This window comes from Anneissia japonica, unplaced genomic scaffold (genome assembly GCF_011630105.1).
Source record: "Anneissia japonica isolate Jap-2015-1 unplaced genomic scaffold, ASM1163010v1 scaffold288030_len866700_cov218, whole genome shotgun sequence".
Classification (NCBI taxonomy): Eukaryota; Metazoa; Echinodermata; class Crinoidea; order Comatulida; family Comatulidae; genus Anneissia; species Anneissia japonica.
Genome location: NW_022728334.1, coordinates 569114 through 591307, shown reverse-complemented (window position 1 = coordinate 591307; position 22194 = coordinate 569114). Strand labels below are relative to the sequence as shown.

At 34.7% G+C, this 22194-nt stretch overlaps 1 protein-coding gene across 1 annotated transcript; it reads left to right on the top strand.

The window, feature by feature from the left end:
- Positions 1–1150: 1150 nt before the first annotated feature.
- LOC117114089 (E3 ubiquitin-protein ligase TRIM37-like) lies at positions 1151–20959 on the top strand. The gene is made up of 23 exons (XM_033257628.1): positions 1151–1346; positions 2876–2977; positions 3363–3400; positions 3963–4082; positions 5336–5423; positions 5655–5777; positions 6697–6820; positions 7159–7351; positions 7980–8030; positions 8301–8382; positions 9270–9346; positions 9815–9995; positions 10910–11017; positions 11535–11592; positions 11748–11935; positions 12055–12188; positions 12720–12952; positions 13574–13786; positions 14961–15092; positions 16570–16720; positions 17333–17382; positions 17994–18230; positions 19338–20959. Exons 1-23 carry the CDS (start codon positions 1308–1310, stop codon positions 19421–19423), a joined length of 2808 nt encoding a protein of 935 aa, XP_033113519.1. The 5' UTR covers positions 1151–1307; the 3' UTR covers positions 19424–20959.
- Positions 20960–22194: the final 1235 nt, after the last annotated feature.

Sequence of the window (22194 nt, the reverse complement as noted above, 5' to 3'; positions counted from 1 at the left end):
GGAGCCACCACTGGCACGGGTGTATAAATGTCTGTCTCTTATACACATCTAGATGTGTATAAGAGAGAGCATCATGACTATATATGGGCACATCATGACTATATATGGACATATCATTATTTTATATGGACATACAACAGTTTTTTGTCAAAGAAAATTTGATAGTGTGGACAGTGGTTTTCATAAATTCGCTACATCGTTTTCCTTGCAATGGTTGTGCTGCGTAGCTGTCCCCAACACAATCAGGAAGGCCTCATGATTTGACCGACCAATCAGCATTGCCAAAATTTGCCGGCGATCATGTGTACATATGCAATATTTTTAAATTTCTTCAGTTTAATTTTGAACTCAAAATTGTATTTTCTTTTTTAAAGTTTCTTTAGCTTAAGTTGCTGTTTTCTTCTAATTTTCTTAGTTTAATATATAGACTGTGCTACTTTCTTGTGTGATGCCACTGACTTAGAAGTGAAATATCAAATAAATATTATATCATAATAATACAAACAATAATATAATATTATAATATTAGTAATGATAAATAAATAAAAAAATAATAGTGATAGTAACAATAAGATTGTATTTGTAGATATAAGGCCCAATAAACAATAATTAGTGTATCACCCTCGGTCTCATGTCATGGTCTTAGTATTAAAAAATAAATTTTGGGAAAAAAAAAATCAAAAACTTTTATTGTTTTCACTTTTATTTTTTTAGTAAGTACTAGAAGATATTGTTCATATCTCAATCATGTATTTTACTTTGAATATCAATGCACCAGCAAACAACCCAAGGGTGATATTAAAAAAATAAATTATTAAAAGGTCTTCCTCCTTCACACGCTAGATAGGGTGATAAACTAATAATTATTACTTGGAACTTTTAGGCCAACTGGGGGAATCAGTGTAAATTAATCATTGGTTTGAAAATGCTGGTAATTTTTAAGATTTTATAATTTTCGTGAATTTTATAGTAAAAAATAAGGAAATAAAGAAGTCATTAAAAATATGATTTTCATAATTGTCATTTAAAAAAATGAAGTTTATGATTCGGATAAACCGGGCATGATTAAATGGGGCGCCTGTGCATGATAATTGATAATTTTGGCAGTCCGCCCTCTATTTTAAACCTTTTTGTTATGTTTTTCTTTTAATAGTTCGGTTGACCACCAATATACACAGTGAATTGATGTCCTGCTCATGTAACACTTCCACTCAGCTATAATTAGTATTACGTTGTTACACATACTCAGCAACAAGAACTGAGACTGATTTATTCTCCTTTTGTTTAGCTTTATTGTTATAATTGAAATGTCAACGTCAAATCGAGTTGAAGATAAAACAGTGGAGGTAAGTACGAGTTGACTAGCTAGACTTCCTAGGCCTCGAGTACAGCTAGCCTAGGCCTAGTTACCTAGGGTGTTCGTTACCTAGACCTGAATGTAGTCTAAGCATGATCTGCACTTACATACTACTAGTGAAGTTGTTAATGTAGGCCTATTGACAGTGGTAGGTAGTAGTGTAGGCCCCTTATATTGAAATTCTGTAGTTCCCCAGAGAGATGTAATACATAAGGTAACACCACCAGTGTCTTTCATCCAATAATAGGCTATTTTAAAGATCCAATCACATTTAATTTGTTTTTAAAGACTGGTGTAATAATTGCCATTGCCATTAATATTATAAGACCAGGGGCGGATTGCTATAAAACTGTCTTAACTGGTAGTCTTAACTCCTCGAATAAAGCCGGCTTTATCACTTAGATGATCTTACTAATGACATTTCTCTAAGACCATTGCTATAAAACAGTTTTCCTAAGACCGCTTTGAGTATTGAAACGCAAACAAGCACTACCTGTAACGTAAGATTGAGGGCGACGTATTCTCGACACATGCAAATTTATCGAAATGAACGTAAATAAACGTAGACCTATTTTTACAGAAGCCGAGAAGCGTTTGGAATATTTTTGTCGTTCGATTCTCCGACTTTGACGATCTGGCCTAGGTCTTGCCATTGCACTGAATTAATCAGCAGAACGCCACATTGATGAAAATGATTTAAGACCGTTTTAAGCCTCTTCCGAGTAGGCTTTAAAATTTAAGACGGCTAACTGGTTAGACCGCGGTATAGCAGTGGTCTTTAATCATAGACCAGTGGCAGTAGTGACATCATGATTATAGCCGGTTACCACGACTGTGTAAAGACTGAGCTTATAGCAATCCACCCCTGCATATATTTCAAATTGAAATACTGTATTTCAAGTCTGACTTTTCACAGAAATGGTGTAGATTTTGCTTGAGTTTTCTAGGATTAATTAATGGGCCACATGTTATATAAATAAAGTCATTCTAGCCTAGTCACTCTAGTGCATACCTCCGCCCTGAGCCTGAATACCAAAAATAAGCAGATTGTGTATGGGTGGGTGAAACTGCAGCATACCCTCAGGGAAATAATGTAATTGCTCGTTGTATAAAGGTACAGGAGGACAGACAATCTGGCCCAAGAGACGACTGGTTCCAGGACGATTGGGCCCATTTCCAGAAGATTGGGCTCAACCAGTGCGATCAGGGCCACGCCAAGATGATTGGGTCAACCTAATGTGGACTATCAGCCCACTGTCATTCTGATTCATTATTGTGTTCGATATTTATATAACGTACAAAGTATTAAGAATCGTAATTAAAATGATCATATATTTATTTATCTTATTTATTTCAGTATCAAACATCAACAATACTAACGACAGCTATCTTTTCTTTTCATTTCTTAGTGCATTGAGACCTCGGTATTATTCACTATAACATAAAACTAATCAATAAAAAGTATAGTCTGAACGAGTCATTTATGCTTTGAAATATATATTTCTTTTTTCTTTTCAGAGCCTGTCAGAGGTGTTCAGATGTTTCATATGTATGGAAAAATTGAGAGACGCTCGGCTATGTCCGCAATGCTCCAAGCTTTGTTGTTTCATCTGTATCAGGGTAAGTTATTCAACTTCCTTGTTTAAAACAAACACAAATTCCCTTTGTGATTTTTACTCAACTGCTAGCCTACTGTTGGACATATGTTTTATTGTTATTCTTTCTTCATTCTTGAATTAATGTCACCTCAACGGAAGCAGGTCAACTCGGTCCCAAGTCAGATCGCCCCAGTCAACTCGGCTCCAAGTCAACTTGGCCGAGTTGACTCAGATTCACCTCAACTACCCACTTTGTGCCATGTGTCACATAAGTATATGATTTGCATGCTATGTCTGCAAGAAAAAACAAATAAATAGAAAAGAAAATGCACAACCATTCCAAAAAGCTTTGTCATTGGTAGCCATCATTGTGTAATATAAATTTGATTTTTTTTTTGTCTTGACAGAGGTGGCTCTCAGAGCAACGTCAATGCCCCCACTGCAGGTCAGTTAAATGTTTACATTACTCACTAGTAAGACTAGTAAGGCTAGAGGGCTGCTTAGCTCAGTCAGCTAAACTGGTGGTAGTAAATGTGTGTGTCTCTTTGTCCCCGGTTCAATTCCTATTCTTGTTCATGTATTTCAGCATCGAGGGCTGATAATATGCAAGTCTTTCGAATGAGATGTTTAAGCCGTTGGTCCTGTGTGTATTATGGCCCATATGCACGTTGAAGAAAGCAGTACACTCTTTAGAAAAGAGTAGGGGATTGTCTCCCGGTGTACTGCCCTATCACCACCAGAAGGACCCCACTGGAAATAAGTCTTCTTCAGACTTTGATGGGTTATCATTGGTGTTTACACCAAATATATCCATCCATCCAGTAGACTGGTGAAAGTGTGCTTTATGATCATTTAACATAGATTTTTAAATAATATTTGATGTTTTTTTGCATGTTGTATGTTTTTGTATTTGTTAAGTAACTTATGGTATTGTAAATACAATAAGAACTGTGATTATATTAAATTTTTAATAAATTATTAATTTTCCAAATTGTTTGTTCTCTCAGAGCTCCTCTACAGATGCACCAGCTTGTTAATTGTCGATGGGCTGAAGATGTCACAAATCAATTAGATACTTTGCAGCTTTGCGTGCCCCATACACGTCAGGCTGAACCAGACAGAGATAAGTATGTAATCGTCTATTGATTAATTTTTTTTTCGTGTCTGTCTGTCATAATTAATCAAAGACAATGAAGGCAATCTATTTAGCTGAGCTAATCATTTGTAACCAATGAATCTATGATGAAGTGTGTATAAATTACATAAAATAATGTTAACAAGTTGCTATATTTTGGTCAATCTTCTCTAACATAAAAGTTAAAAAAATAATAATACCTGGTTATTAACCTACTGCTATGTTTACTTTCCATGAAATAGAAAATATTGATTTAGTTGATACACAATTTTTACCTGTAGTCTTATGTCAGAATCCACTGTACACTTGAACATAAAATCTATGGAGATAACTCAAATAGAAATGTTCTGGCTGTGGTTACTAAGAAGTTTGTTATTAAACAGAAAGGTTTCCTATGGAAAATAGATAGAATAGATTTCAGATAAGAAAACATGGAGTTCAAAAATTAACACGTTGATCCTTGTGAATTTACTAGTACGTACTGCTACTACCATTACACAGTTTATTCTATAGCAATATATTCTTCTTCTGTCCCCAGTTGGGGAATTTATTTAAAATAAGCATATTAATAAACATTATTATTAAATATAAAGCAAATTTAGGAATCCGAATGTAAAATAACCCATAGTTTGCTAAAGACGAGAAATGGAGTATTGTGTTATAGTTTAATCAGAATTTGATATCAGTAAACTAGTTACAGATAACGCCTAACAAGAAGACACCAAGCTGTTGGAAATATTAGGAACTTGCCAAAATTGACCATCAGCAGTTGCAGATTTGAGGAAGTCCAGTCCACCCCCCCCCCCCTAAATTTTTCAAAATTATAAAACAAATTGAGTAAAATTTAAGTCTGGGTGAGAGCGCAATTTCCATCCATCTAAATGTCCATAATAATATATTTTATTGCCTCAGCCCTACCCATGGTGGGGCTAAGGTGGTCTATCTTCCATCTGTGAAAGTCCCTCCCTAAGCCCCCTATATTTCAAATTCCTTGATCAAATACTGATGAAAGCGATAAAATATATAATTATTTCTTAGGTGTGTTCTTTTTTAAAAAAAACAATGGCAATAGTCAGTTTATCTAGTTTTATGGTATCTCACTCATAAAGTACCATAGTCATTGCTGATTTGTGTAGTTATCTATTCAAACAGCAGCTCTTCACAACTAAATTAGTCATCATGGTAAGTCACAAACTTTCCTTGATTTTTAACTATTATTCAAGACTTTTTCTGTTATCTTTTTAGGTGCGATCTTCACAAAGAAAAGAAAAGTGTATATTGCTGGACATGCCGAGCTTGCATCTGTCACCAATGTGCCCTTTGGGGAGGAACAGTAAGTTAAAAGAAACAGCACACCATTTCAAGATATTAACAAACAAGTTGATGATTATGATGTTAATTTGTAAAAAAATATATTGTTTATAGGTTCTATTAACTTGCATGTTAAAGTGTATCAATAGTCTTGACCCAACCCACCTTTTATGTGTTTTAATTAGAAAGCAATACAAAAAAAACTTGAGGTATGTAATGTGTCATTTGTTAATATTTTGTTGCAACATTACAGCATTCTGGGCACACATTTAAACCTCTAGAGGAAGTCTACGAGCAGCACGTGTCCCAGATCACTGAGGAGGTTGCTGCCCTCAGACGCCGCTTAATGGAACTCATCAGCCTAGTGCAAGAAGTTGTGAGTTTAGTGCTGTTTTCTCTTTTAATATAATATCATACCAGTCCATAACACCCTCTAACATTGATATCAATTGTATTTCAATGTTCTGATTCGAGCTAACATTATTCTTGTATATTTCTGTAAACAATATTATTGGGTGTAATTTGGAGGTACTAAATAAGATGATGGTGGTACTGCCTGTATGAGACGTCAACAGACATAGTATCTAGTTGTGGGGTGACATCTTGTGGGGACCTTCACCTTTTATCTTTTTGTGTATATCTAGTTTTGGATCACCTGAAGTTACTATCATTATGGTACGGTATATTATGAAAAGCAGCCCTACATTTTTTAAAGTCCCTTCTTGCCCCTTTTTCCTTCGACCTGGCACTGCAGATCTTCCGGAAATGACTTCTTCCAACTGTTGATCCCTGCATATACATAATTTAATGTATTTTTATTTGAGTTTATAAGCCCTTAAATACTCGCACCTAGTGATGGAACATCGCACAAACCACTTCACATCCCATCAACAGTGCAAGCCAGGGTTATCCAAGCATGGCTGGCTGAGAATCGTCAAAGAAGTTCAAACTCTTGACCACAAGGTTCAGAATCTTATTGGAAAATGCTGAGCCAAACCGCTTTCCCCTACTAAGGATGATGATTATGAAACTACGGAAATTGTATTCATATATTTTATTGTTGTAGATAATTCACTGTACAAAAAATGAACTATCTTTAGTAGACTTATTTTGAAGCTTATAAGAAGCACTGATGATGAGATCACATGATCAAATTAAGATATTTCCCACAGATCTAAGGCACCTTGACAGTGTTGTGTAGGGTAAAAATTCATTTTAATTAGTAATATTAATACAAGATATGTCATAGTGTGCTTATCTTCATTGTTTTATAAATCATTCATTGTACTTTCCAGGAACGAAATGTGGAAAGTGTTCGCAGTGCTAAAGATGAACGGGTCCGTGAGATTCGGAACGCTGTGGAAATGATGATAGCTAGATTAGAAACACAACTAAAATCAAAATTGATAACATTAATGGGTAAGTATAACCTGATAACTTTCTTAACTGTATTTCTCCTTAAAAATGGGATTTCCAAGAAGCAATGATTGATGCCTGTCAGTGGGCATCTAACAAGTGCTGCCACATTTAAGGTTTTGGTTTTTTCTCTAGGGGTGACAGGGAGATAGATAATGGTTTCTCTTTCATAGTTGGACTATCTTGCACTGCTTTTAATGTCCTCTGGAAGTCAGGAGGAGGCTTGCTGTAGTTACCTCTTGTTGAGACTTATTACTATCATCACCTTACAAAATGCGTAAACTTTTAAAAGTTCTCATATAATACATTCTCATTGAGTTAAAAAATTATGTCTCATTCAGGACAAAAGAACTCTTTGACTCAGGAAACAGAGCTACTGGAATCTTTACTGCAAGAGGTGGAACACCAGCTGCGGCTCTGCACTAGGAGTGAGCTGATCAGCAAGAGTGGAGAGCTCTTACAGATGTTCACACAGGTACACAGGAAACCCATGGCATCTTTTGTGACTGCGCCTGTAGCTGCAGACTTCACCAGGTATAATGCAACATTAAATTCAGTTTCTGCTTCCAATTTTCACGACCCTTAAGAAAATATTAGTGATCACAGTGCATTAGATCCATGACAGCTAAAGTTTGGGTTGCCATGAAATAGTTACACTGTCACTACAGTGTTTTCACTGCAATTCCTACACTGGGTAGCCATCCCAGACAAAGTCAGAAAGGCTCTCTGATTCAGCCAACCAATCAGCATTGTTGACAGTTCGCATATGGTGTGTAGAATTTTCATGGAATCCAGGCTTATTGTGAAAGCGATGACCACAGCGGATGCATTTCAGCCTCTCAACTTATCAGCAGTTTGAATTTCATGCCGACCATTGTGTTAAGAAAGCAACTTTGTTTTTCCGTGTTCCAAAGTATAAATAAATGTTGTAGATATACAATGTGTTGATGGCAATACAATAATTGTATACCCTCTATATTATTGTTAAAATATAAGAAATACAATAGTACAATAAATATGATTAAAATATTGTTATGTATTTTATATATTTTTTTTGTAGTTTTTATAAATATATAATTGTATGTATAAATATTTTTGAAAAAGGTAAAATATAACAATTTAGTTGTATTTGGTATAAATATTATATTTGTCTTCCTTTCAGTGAATTAGTGCCAGCATATGACAGTAGTAAATTTGTATTAACAGGATTTGTGTAAGTTTTCCTCTCAGTTTTATCACTAAAGTATACAATGTATCCTTATGTTTTATATTATGAAGCTTAATTCTTCTAAATATAATTATGTAATCATTCTTTTGTTTCTACAAATCTAAAGGGATATTAACATCAACATAAACTATACATAATTATAAATTTCAGTATTTTGGCTATTATATTATTAAATAATTAATGTGTTATCTACATGTTTTTACTGAATTTTAATGCTTTAGTAGTGAAAATGTTTATAAATGTCAATTATTTCAGAGGACTTCAACATAAAGCAGATCCAGTGTACAGTGCAGCATTGAATGTGTGTGGCTTAAGTTGGAGACTTAAAGTTTACCCAGTACGTCATAACATGGTGATATTTAATAATTAAAAATAATTGTGTACAGTATAATTGTCGCCACGCTTTTACTTCTATTTGTGGCAAAGACAAGCCAAACCAGTCACTCGTCGCAAATCGTGTTTCAGAGAAAATGGCCAAAACATGCTGGAATGTCAAATTTTTAAAAATCTATTTTATTGCACTAAACTAACCTTTATATATCTACACATCATTCTATGCTGTTATTTTCCCCATTTTCAATGTTAAAACAATACTTTTGAAGGATTTAAAGGTAGTTTCTGCATGAGAAATGCCTGAAATCATAAACTTTGATGGCTAATTTCTCATATATTGTTCTTTAAACAGCTGTGTGGTTAAATGCTTGTAACTTCATAAGGAAATATCCGATTTGAATGATTATTTTACCATTTTATAGCTATTATTTTACTCTCTAACACTGTATTAATAACTCAAAATCGATTTTTGCGATGAGTGACTGGTTTGGCTTGTCTTTGCCACATTTTTATTTCTGTGTTTTAAAGTGTTTGCATCTTTGATTGATGTTCACAGGATTCTTATCTATGTTTGTTTGCCACTCCCAGACATGATTCACTATATTATTCTTATTTGGTGTTCATTTATTTTTTTGTTGTTTTATTTCCTGTGCAGAATAATATACTGTATTAACCAATTGTTACTTCGGTTTTTATGAGCTTTTTTTAAGTCAATGTTGGGCCATAGCTCTACCATGCTCTATGCCAAGTTGGCTGGGTTCTAACCATTTCATAACAAGTTGATTTTACCTCAGTATTGGTATATGTCATCTCACTCTCTACTCTATTGCCTTCCCTCTTTCTATTATGTTGAATATACCCTTGGTCAAAACTTTCATTCAATTCTTTCAGGATGGTAATGGTGTGGTGAGGGGCAATTATTTATCAGTATTTCTAGAACTGTCAGCTGGTCTACCAGAAACTTCCAAGTAAGAATTGTTCATGTAGTAAGTTTATAAGGATATAAATGGAGTAAAGACAATATAGGCTACTGTGGGAATTGTGGCATTGGAGTACTCTTCCGAAGACCAGCTAACTGAGCTAGAGTGTTTTAAGCCATGCACTGGGAAGGAAGTTGGGTTCATCATGACCGCCATACGATGTAACGCGTGCCCAGCTTAAATGGGAAATAGTTGTTTGTAACTTTATCTTACTGCTCCATATGTCACTTGAGAACACAGCAGTATTAAGAAAGATTATCAAAAAAGACAACATGGTTTTTATTTTTAATTAAATAAATGTGATTATTTTGTAGATATGCTTGCATTTAGTGGTAGTAAAAAATGGAAAATATGTGAATATTGTAATACCAATGTCGCAAAAAAATTGGTAGGAGGAGGAGGGTATCCTCCTGCAAAAAGTATAGCTGCTTTTATTATTTCAATTCATGTACTTAGATATGAGTACCGTGTGGAGATGATACACCAGGCTTCTCATGATGATAGCAAGAACATTGTGCGCGAGTTTGCCTCTGACTTTGAGGTTGGCGAATGTTGGGGATACAACCGCTTCTTCCGACTGGACTTACTAGCCAACGAAGGCTACCTTAAGGATGACACTCTGATTCTTCAGTTCCAGGTAAATACAGTATATGTTTATGTGACAATCTACATTGACAGTATGAGCCTGAATATAATTCGTGCAATTATGTAGAATACTATTTTTATATGTGTAGAATGCAAACACCAAGATTTGATTACCTGGTCAATAGCTCTGATGAGTGTTGCAGAGCAGCATGTTACAGGCCTAAGCATATAATATAAGATAAAACTGGTGGTAACCACTATAATATGTGCACTGAACCGTGGAGATCTCTGAGTCCCTGATTCTAATCCATCAAACTAATTTCTTTCTGTAAAATACAGGTTATAGCGCCCTATTTGTAAAATGCATTCAGGCCATTTGTCCTGTGTACAACATGATCCGTGTGCATTTTTCAATAATGTGTAAACTAAAAAAGCAGGGGATTATTGCCTGTTGTATTGCCCAATTCATCACTAGGTCCCCAAGCCCCCAATTTTCTAGTTATTTAAAGTGGATAATTTGAATTACAGTACTTAATCAAGTGACCAAATAAGTTTGTTTTGTCACTTTTGTTTTAAAGTTACTCTTTATTTATAAAAGAAGTATAAAAATAACCAGTTGTACTTTTTATATGATTTTGTTATTACTCACTATTTCCATATGGGATGAATCTGAGTGTGTAAGCCATTTACCCACTGAAAGTACAACCACCATCGTTCTAAGATATAGCAAAATAATGTGACCAATCAAGAGTTCCAAATTGTCTAACTAGGTTTTAATAAGCTTAATATGAAAACCATTTAAAATCTGCAAGGAGAGGAGATATCTTTGTTTCATCACTTGCACATTTGTTCTAGATATTAGATAATGTTATTCTTTCTTTTTGAAATACAAATATAAAACTCAGCAGTGTTTATTTTATGTTTTGTTTGATATGTTAATCTAACTGTACCTGTTTGTCTACTTAGGTACGAGCTCCAACATTTTATCAGAAATGTCGAGATCAACAGTGGTATATTGGGCAATTGAAATCCATGCAACAACAATATGTGGAACAAATTAATGATCTGAAAGAGGTTAGTTAATTCAGCTTGTAGTGTAATAAGGCAAAAATATAGCATTGGTCCTTTCTCATGGTATATTTTATTCAAATATGCAATTTGAACAATACAAAGGAAAAAATAAATAGCCAAATATAACATTGTAGTAATAAGAACTAAATTCCGGTATATTAACAAGCTAAAAACAACAATTCACATTAAAAGTACAAATACTTTAAAAGCAAGATGCATTGGCCAATAAAAAAACATTCATAAAGAGAAAAAATACAAATGCCAAAATCTTTATCATTATAAAAATTGTTATTTAAATCATGCATTAATTCAATAATTATTGGCATTTAAAAATCAAGGTTGGTTAATTTATTAATATAGGCCTATTTCCATGATTTATCACCAACCATCAACTCACATTATTTTGTATTGATTTGTTCTTGGGCAACATGCCCAGACCTGACCTCAGCCAAACCATTTGAACTATGTTGCTCTCTCTCTCTGAAGGTTATATCTAATATGATATTTTCTATTCAAACAGAGATTAGCTATTGAGTTATCCAGGTCATCCGCAGGTCATGGTCAGTGTTCAGCATCAGGTGAGTGTTTGTCACATGATGTCCTTTCACATGGTTTCCAATTGCATATACTTTTTATTAATAGCAAATAATACATAAAAAACGTAGTATTTTCATGTGTACCATCACATGTAGGATGTTGTTTAATATTTAATAATTAATATTTTCTTCTGTAGCAACTTCGGACAAAACAGAGGAGAATTCAAATCAGACATTGAGACGATCGTTGAGTTCAGTTCACGCTCAGATGGCAACGATCACATCGGATTGCAACCATCACGCTCAAATTGCAACCATCACTACAGACTGTGATAACTCCCAAGATAATGATCAAAGACAAACTGCACAGGATGTTTCTGGCATAGTGAGTAATTGAATAAAAGAATACGTAAAATAATAGTTTGATTAGTAGGATGCTTGAAGTGTGCTCATGCATTTCTTGACAGTGCAATGGAAACTTGACTTTGGTGACTTTATTTTCAGGAGACTGAAAGAATTGAAGATGAGGGTGATACCTCCGGGTCATCATCATCATCTTGCTCATCGGATGAAGATACGGGACAAGAGGAACCCATGGAAAGCACCATGGAGGAAAATGATATTGATGTGGAGACAATGTGAGTAGCAAAGGCTACCTAATGTTAATAATAATGATAATATACTTTATTTTAACAGAGTGACACTTGAATCATCAAGACCGTGTAATGCAATTCTTAATAAAATGATTGGAAAAAGCAAGTTGAAAAGAAATTAAAAGACAATAAAAACATAACATCTTAACTATCCCTCAACAGGCACTAACCCAGTATTTCTAGGTTTTAGATAACAATGAAATCAGGGATTATGAAAATACACTGTTTTTTGCAAACAACATGAAGAAAAGGTAGGTTCATATGAAAGGACATTCCAAAGCTTTATGCCATAAACTGAGAGGCTATTCTTCTTATTATTGCTAGTTTTATAAAAGTATTGAGGCATATTCCATTGTCATCACCCTTAATTCGCAGGCAAATGATATTGTACATTAACATTCTTCTGCTTTGGTTACTTCTGTGTTTATATTAGCTTTCTTTGTTAGGGTTGGTATGCTTCATATACTTATGGTTTGAGAGTACAAGTAATTGCATTTATATCCTCATATATTACAGGTCTGGGGATAATGATGTTGAAAACTCATCTAACTGGGAACTGGAGGAGGGGGAGCTGTCTCCGAGAGGTGCTGTTGGGGGTCAATCAGTACTTCGTCAGGTGCTTAACGATCAATCATTTGCAGGTCAAGATGATAACAGTATTTTGATGCAGCTTCTGGACTTGCCAGAAAGGGGCCAAGATGACAGGTGCTCAAATATAGTGCCACACCCTCCTCATAAATTGAAATCAGGTATGACAATCTCAGTTCTTCCCTTTACTTATAGAAATGCTATATTTAGGCATTGAATTAAACATGAAAATAAATATGTTTATTTCAACTGATACTGTATGTGTATATATTTGTTGTATGATTACTGTATATTCATTTGTCTGTCTGGTTTTTCTAATTCTTGTTATTAGATTTTAAATTCACTTGGAATAATTATTTCAATTTGGCATCATTGTGTTTATGAGGAAAACATCACTTTTCACTCAAACCTTTAAATTATGCATAAACTGATACAAAATTCCATTAAAGTGTTCAATATAAAAATGTTTAATTATTGGTTGATAGTTAAGGTTATATTGACTAATTATATTTGGCTTTTTAAAGCTATTTTATGATTAGCTTTTTGGCTGTTGTGTTATGTATTTAAGTTATTCATGGGCTCCCTTTAATGTGAATGTTAACAAGGCTTGTGTGAATTTGTATGATGTGTAGGGGTGTATGATTTTGGGGGAGGGGGTTTGGGTATTCTTGTTAAGAAAAAGTTGCCAATTATCAGCATATCCATGTGTCATATTGCTCGTAGACTATCAAAACATTGATACAGTAATGTGGAATTCATCAAAATTTATTTCTATTTGTTAGTGTTGAAGGAGAAGTGTAAAGATCGAAAGAAGAATGCATCAGCAGACGCCATGCTGGAGCGTTTATGGACACAGTTTACAGGGTTGAACTCATTAGGAGCAGTGGCAACATCTTCTTGCAATTTAACATCTAACCTACCAACATCAAGTGTTGTCTTCAATACATCCACTGATGCTGCTGAGGGTAGTCCATGCCGATCTGAGACTGATCTAGGTAAGGTGGTAGTGAGGAGTGTTTCTTATGGCTTTGAGACTAAGAAAGGTAGAGGAGCATTGTACAAAGTGTTGCTTGTGTCATAGAGAATGATTTGGGTGAGATGGTTCTTAAAATTGTTATTTGTGACACTGAGGCTGATCTGGCTAATGAGATTGTATGATGATGACATAATTAATGTCGAAATATTGAATCCCAACACGATGGCGTGCATTTCAATACTTGGAGTATGTATTATACTTTCTTATCTGAGATTAATCAGTGGACCTTTTTTCAGAGATTGTAAGAAGTGTTGCTTTTTGGCAGTGAGAATAATAAGGTAATGAGCTTGTAAGAATTGGTGCTTGTGGCACAGAATGATTTAGGTAAGATGGTTGTGGGATGTTTTGCTTGTGGCACTGAGACTGGTCTGTGTAAGGAAGTTTAAAGAAGTGACTCTGAAACTTATAAGAAGTGTTGCCTGTGTCATTGAGACTGGTCAGTGTTGCTTGTTGCACTGAGACTGACCAAAGTAAGGAGGTTGTAATTTGCTTGTGGCACTGAGACTGACCGAAGTAAGGAAGTTTTAAGTTGCTTGTGGCACTGAGACTGACCAAAGTATGGATGTTCCAAGTGTGTGGTGCAGCATGTAAGGTGTTGGACTTCTGATTGTGAGATTGGGAATTCGAGATTGACACTCGTCGCATTGCTTGTGTCCTTGGCAAGGCACTTTACTTATGTTTGCCCTCTCCATCCCTGAGTATAAATGAGTACCTGGTAAGATAGTGTGGCATTGGACGTATGCGGTTGCGCGTGTGAAGAAGCATGACTAGGGATACTCCCCAGGAAGCAGAGAAATTTTATCAACTAAGTATCCAGTGACCAGGGAACTACAGATGCCAGTGCCTTTGTATATTCTGTGGAATGTGAAATGTGCCATATAAATTCGGATTCTAAAAGAAAAAAAAAACAAAAAAATAGACCGACCGAAGTAAGGAGGTTGTAAGTTTCTTGTGGCAGTAAGACTGATCTAGTTGAAGAGGTAGTAAATATTGATGTTTGTGGCACTCAGACTAATGTTGGTAAAGGAGTGTGTAAGAAGTGCTCTTTGAATACCAGGAACTGCTAAAAATAATAAACATTTGGATTACCAAAGCAAGTGATGCCACTTTTGTTATCTGTTTATTTTCATCAGGTATACTGAAGTCTCTCACAGAGGAGTTTGCAAGTTTAGCTGGACTAAACATGGCAGGAGAACCTACAACAGGCAAGAAAAAGAGCCACACCGACCGAAAGAGTCCCCGGGAAAAGAAATCAAAACATTCAAGTAATGTTTATTTTTTTTAAATTTCATAATTGGGTGGTTTCTTTTTTTGCATGGTGATCTTTAGTTTCTTTGTAAAAATTTTCTACTACCACTTTCTACCACCCCTTTCCCTTCCCCAGAACATTGGGATAGGAATGTTATTAGTTAATTGTAAATGTGTGCTAGGTGGTCATCCTGGTCCAATTCCTGGTTTATCATTGAACCTTTTTTAATGTTTTGTTTTGCAGCAGCAGCAGTCACTGCCTTCTTTATTGCGTGCTGTAAAGTCTTACAAAAGAAAATCAGCTATAGAATTGGATTTACATACCTTTAACTAATATTAACAAGCTTCTGTCTTCAGGGTGACATAGGCCTAGATGTAATATAATATAGAAATATATATCCAATATATTTGGATCGTATAATTTATGTCGTTTTTTCCTCCTAGTTATTTCCCCCCTCGTATCTTCTCCCAGTATTTATTTATTATTATTATTAATATTATTAAAAAGCATTTATGTAGCACCTTTACAAAAAGAGATAAAAGCGCTGTACATTAAAACCCATTTATGCAGAGATAAAAGTATAACTACAATAAAAATTTCCCACTGATGTTTTTTACCAGTTTATGTACATTATAGTTTATAAGTAATGCAGAACATATTTGTTTTATTTTTTGCTTTTTTGTTTTCAGTATATAAATCAATTATTGTATAGTGGTTGTAAGGTTACACCATAAAGGTGTGTCGATGATACAAAAGCGCTATCCAAACAAATTGACTGATTGACTCTTGATGCATTCGCAATAGTACTAATGAGGCTAAAGACACATTGTAGAAATGTTATTTCAAAATGTTTACATCCTGGTTTAAATAAAAAATAGAGGAAAGAAAACAGGAAATTCCTTTATAACATACTTGCTGTTTTAGCCCTTGAATATCACACCTATTTCCTAGTCATTCTATGTATACTCATATTTGCCTGCATCAAGTAATACTCCGGCAAGGAGCGGCAATGTTATTTCTGGTAAGGAGCGACAGAAGGAAGGACGTGATAATTTTATTATTATAGTATGACATCTGCTCTTCTACAGTACTTGTGCGCTCAGTGCTTCTCTTCTACGATTATTACGCCTACATATATTTCAAATTCTCTGTTGCAGTTGTTGGTTAATTAGCTTGTTCAACTATCAGTATTAATATTATGTTAACCTACCATTATATGAATTAGTAAACATAATATATATTTTTTTAAATGTTTATATTACTTACATTTGTTATACACTGATGGAATTTCTTATTGTTTTAACATTTTCTTGTTGTGAATCACAACAAAAAGTAGAATTTGAAATTACCAAAAACATTATAACGAGTTGTTTCATTACTCAGATATTATATTTGGCCTGTGAGCTCAACTCGAAAAAATATTTTGGCCTTTAAAGAAATTAATTAAGAACTAGGAGTATATGCTATCATTTTTGTATTTCTTAATTTCATAGCTGAAAATAAAGTTGATGTAAAAGATCATAAGGATGAAATTGGAGATCTTGATACTTCCATGGCAAACACCTCACTTGAAGAATTTCCACTATCGGATCTTGAAACCCTAGACTCTATTAGCAACACTAGGAGACTGCTGGAAAGAAGCAGGTAAGATTATTCAAAATATTTAAGATCATTATTTACACATAGTAAGCAGCACGTGACAGCAATACTTTGTCACGTAGTGCAACCCATTTACACACTGCACAACAACAGCCTTGACCAAGCAACAGTCGTGCCTTGTTCTGCGATAATAATAATAATAATAATAATAATATTGTTAAGATTTATAAAGTGCACATATCCAAGACACAAGAATGACAAGAGTCAGTGATTGGTCAGAATAGTTTTTGTTAACGCGACAGTTTTTTTGGAAATAGAAAATTATTCTAAGCTGAGCGACACATCTTTTTAGTCACATTGCGTTCAGTGTGGATCACCATTCACCATAAAGAACATAATAGGTTCTATTTCTTCTTCACTGTCACATGCTGCTGTTTCACTCTATGTAAATTGGTCTTAATTGTTGAAGGAGTGGTCTGTGCTTATTTGTTAATGTGGAAACATATCTTTTAATCCCTTGGTCTTTCTCTTGTTTTCTTTCATATCCAATGGAACTTCTCTTCCTATTATTGTTTTCATTATAGGTTGTTGTTTTATATTAAAAGTGGCTCATTATTTTATATTAAATATTATTTACGACTTTTTTTCCTTCACTAGAGAGAATTCTGCTATAAGTCCATCCAGCTCAGGCCGCTCATCAAAACCAGGTAAGATAAATTGGAAGCACTTCACATTATTAACTCCCCACCCCACCCTCCCGTCATTGGATCAAGCACATTATAAGGCGAGTTGAGTGACCGAGCGGTAAGGCAGGGGCGCCGCTAGCTACATCCTTAACATCGGCGCTGGTTCCAGCCGCTCCTCGCCCATGGTTCTGTTGGTAAAACCAAGTCTTCTCGGATAAGGACTTAAAATGGAGGTCCAGTGTATACATCTGGCTCGTGTGCACTTTAAAGAACCCATTGCATCTTTCGGAAGAGTAGGGGGTTACCCCGATGTATGGTTCATTTCAGCCCCTGTCGTTATGATGTGAACATGTATCTACCAAGAAGCGCCTCTTTACGGCTGCTAGGTAGTCACGGACCACGCCCATAAGCAATTCAGCACAATGATGCTGCAAGTTATGGGTTATTCTCCTACCTTTACCTTTACATTTAGAACACATACTCAGTTCCCTGGGGAGAATTTCATGGTGGTGTAGCTGTAATCAGTACTGTTTGTGTTTAAACCTTTCAGGTACCCACTTATACTCTGCTGCACCAACTCACTCTGAATGTTGTCACTATTTATTGCCTTGTTCTTTTCTCATAAACTATAGTGGGTTTCTCGAAATCAAATTATAGCAACTTTTTAGCAACATTACTGAAGACATCCTCCGTAGATAGCTGTACCACTGCCAGTCCTGTCGTTCCAGTTTGTAAAGCGCCCTCATCATCTAGAAACAACACCACAGAAGGTGCTCACACCGATGGTGCTTCTGGTGTATTATCAAAAACCAAGAAATTCAACTCAGACAGGACATCAAATGAAAAGCCACAATCGCCTACTAAAAAAGGTAGGCAAACTTTCTTCATGGTTGATACTAGTATGCAATTTAAACACAGTATACAAAGATATAAAGTTTAACTCCAATCTCAAGACCCCTTTAATTCTGAGACTCCTCTAATTATACTATAAGTCAGTGGTGGTACCAGGATTGCTTGTAGGGGTTCTGATGTTCCGGACGAGGGTGCCGATGTCCCTGACAAGAAGGCTAATTTCTCTGACAAGAAAGCCGGTTTTCCCAGTGAGATCATAATGGGCAGTGCCATGGGCAACCATGAATTCCATGGAAACTGACAGAATTTAAATGGCTTTAATATTTAATTGATTCAGAGTCACATTCAGTAAAAATTACATATTGTCTTGAATTGGAGGGTTAACTGTATTACTGTACTTGTGTTGAGGAAATTAACTTGCTCTGTGTGTTAATTAGGATATTAACAAGAAAATATCCTTCTCAGGCACTCTGTTAAAAAGACTAAAAATAATTCTCTTTCAGTATTCTTTGCATATACTCTTGATATTGATTGGTAATCAGTTGAAGGATTTTTATTTTAAAAAATCAGCAAAAACTAAATTAATTTAAGTACATATGCGACGTATTATCGTACCGAATACTCAGTACGTTCCCAAATACTTGTGAAAAAAGAATTTGCGATTGATTCAGGTGGGAATCGAACCCACGACCTCCAGATAACTAGCTTGGTGCCATAACCACTAGACTACCGAGCATGCGCAGAGTGACTAGTGTTGAATCCAATCCCCAATTAGCAGCGTGTACTGCAAATGCTATTATGATGTGAGTTTGCATCAGGAAATATCATAAGAGTGATGTTTTGGCCTACCTGACGTATTATTGTACCGAAAATACTCAGTATGTTACCAAATACTTGTGGAAAGAAAATGTAATCTTCTAATGTGCAATTCAAAATTTAAATTAATTTTTGGAGTTTACCAATTTTTTTTTTTATGTAGTTAATTATATAGTATGGTTGTTGAAATTCGTAAAAATAACAAAAATTCAAAATATCTGAGAGTAGATATAATTAGTGAAAATGAGCCATACATAAAGCAGTTTTTTAAAAATATTAATTTATATCTTTTTCTATTTAATCTACAGATAGCAAAAGTGATACGAGTGTACAAAGCTCTTTAGGTTCTAATCGCAATGAAAAGGATGATGACAATGACAGTCAGCTGATCTGAAGTTCAAAGGTCAAGATGGTACACATAATTAAAATATGAAGAAATTTACGTTAAAAATGTTTATACAGTATTAATATTTCCAGAAAATCTATAAACAAATGTATTCACACTTGATTATAACAAATTAAAGAAATCTTTTTTTATATATTGTTCTTTTATTGCTGGTTAGTAGTTGAATGTAAACATTTTGTGATCAAATACTATTTTGTTTCTGCAACTCTATTGTAATTTTTGTCAATTTGTGTGGAAATAAAGTAATTATTATAATTGATCAAATAACTTCATTTAACTTCAAGTGTAGTATTATTAGCTTAACATAAATGAAATTTGAAATAATATTATTTAATTGTTTGGTCACTGATTGTTCAACGTTTTGGTGCTACAAATATATATGTTTATATCTGATTTATTTTTCAATCTCAGAATTAAGAATAAATTAATTAGTTATACGACCCAAGCTCTCATGAGAGCTTTTATCATAACAACAAATTGATAGGAATATCACTTGAAACTTCATTTTCACGGTCACTTACCATGAGGACTTTTTTTAGTTTACCATAGTTACTATAGGAAGAGTCAATGCTATAGCCATGTGTATAATCAGTATGTCTAATGGCCTGTCCAGACTATCAAATTTGATTTGACACAAATATGTGATATGCCTAAATATGGTCATGATGACATCACATCATGACCATATATAGGCAAATCATGACTATATATGGGCATACAACAGTTTTTGGTCAAAGAAAATTTGATAATCAGGACCGGGCTTAAACATGTACCAGAACAGTCTCTGCCACCTTGCCACCAGTGGGCTTCGGATGGTTACATTTATAATATGATTGACATAATATTTCATAGCTCACAATTAATATCAAAGCAGTGTGGCGAGATCCACAACTGGAACAGAAACCTTTTGATGTTTATATACAGGTTTTCTGCATTATTGCAAGCAGACCCTGGTACTGCAAGTTTTCTATGTAATCTTTGCTGCAATTTCTAAATTAATATTTGATATTCCATCATCAACACATGTTTGTGCCACTTCACCACGTTTAGGCCAGCATAAAATGTAAGCCTGTCCTTCAGTAGGCCAGCTGTAAGGCCTATTAAAGCCCACACAGGTTCAGGTCTCCTCGGTAAGCTAACCCTACAATGTTCATTCATGTTTATCCACTTATTACATTCATGTGACTAAGTTGAATTGTAATTTCCTTAAGAAACTAGCCATTTATTGTTATTTTTCTTTATTTAATCTTTTATATTCAAAATGCATAGAAAAGAAATTATGTTAATGTTTACTTAAAATTGTCCAAACCACACTAAATTAATTGTTCTTGTGTGGTCATATTCTATGTTGAAGTGTCTCTGTTGTTTTGTCAAACCAATTGACTCCATTATGATATGCCAAAAAATATCTTTAATTTTATGTGATATTTTATTTTGTTAAAAATTGAAAGCTGTGAAAATGCACCACCTTGAATATGATGTAGCAGATTTGTTATGCAAATAAAAAGTAAAAAGAAAACAAAATGATTTTAATGGGTTTTCCTTGTTGAATGAGAATCATTGATGGAGATACTAAATATTAGATGCCTGTAAGTGTTCTGGGACGTAATATAAACAGTGGTGGCTCTACATTCAGAGAGAGCGAAGGTGTCGGAGAAGAGGAGGGGGAGACAGAGGCCACTGGGGTCCAGGGACAAAGTCCTTGGGATGAAAATTAATGGTACTATTTCTACCTACCTTGATCTCCTTTATTTCGAGATTTTTAAGCAAAGGCGTGTGTGCCCCTCTGAGTAAATCTTCCAGCTCTCAGTTCAAATGGTGAAGATGCCAGTAGTATGCTTCCAACCAACATTTCAAATTGGTTTAATGTTACAGATTCAATCATGTGAACAGGCAGGCTATTCCAGATTTTAGGCCTTCTTAAGCTGTTCTGGGACATCTTAAAATGTAAGAAGTTTTGGTCTTATGAGTCATGGTTGATGGGAGCGTAGCCTGTTCGACGGCTTAAGCCCCTCCACCTCCCACCCACCTTAGATGGCCACTGGTTTGTCCAAATACTTAAAGTACACTAATAACTGGAAGTTCATTTTGTGCAGTCCTACGTGGATAATAATGAGCTATATAAGATTGATATATTTATTTGGGTGTCATGCTTTGCTTAAGATGTAGATGATCATTTACATTTCTTGAGGACTGCATGGAATTATAATATTTAATATACAGTATTAATAATAATATATAAAGTAGTACGATAAATCTGAAGCGGCGACAATATATACATATTTTGTATTTGTACAAGCAATGAAATACCCAGGGCTGAAACACTAAATAATTTCACAGCCTGTTATAATAAATAATATATATTTATTGTCTGTCATTTGCATGATAGTGACAAAAATATAGGTAACCTACATATAAATCTACTTGTCAATTGCATGGTTTACGTGTATGTGCATGGCGGGTGTGTGTCCATGTTTGTGGGGGAGGAAATAGGCATGTGCAGTTCTCTTTGTCACATAGTAGAGACTCTGTGTGATAGTAACAAGATTGGGCTCTCTGCAACTTATTATGATCTGCTATAAATAGGTGATAACACATTTCCTTCCTTTTTGGTGGCTCCTTCCATTGAATGGGAATTGCACTGCAAGAGTTTATAAAAACTATTGGGCCTGCCAAGTAGCAGACGCTTTGGTCTTAGGCCTAATCTTAAATCCTGGTGCAGCTTCCTGATGAGATTTCCTGTTATCTTGCAAATAATT

What these genes read in the sequence shown, in the direction of transcription:
- LOC117114089 (XM_033257628.1), top strand. Translation starts at nt 1,308, where the DNA reads ATGTCAACGTCAAATCGAGTTGAAGATAAAACAGTGGAG. An exon ending in TGGTCAGTGTTCAGCATCAG is followed by an intron (nt 11,593 to 11,747) that starts GTGAGTGTTTGT and finishes TTTCTTCTGTAG; the next exon opens with CAACTTCGGACAAAACAGAG. An exon ending in AGACTGCTGGAAAGAAGCAG is followed by an intron (nt 16,721 to 17,332) that starts GTAAGATTATTC and finishes TTCCTTCACTAG; the next exon opens with AGAGAATTCTGCTATAAGTC.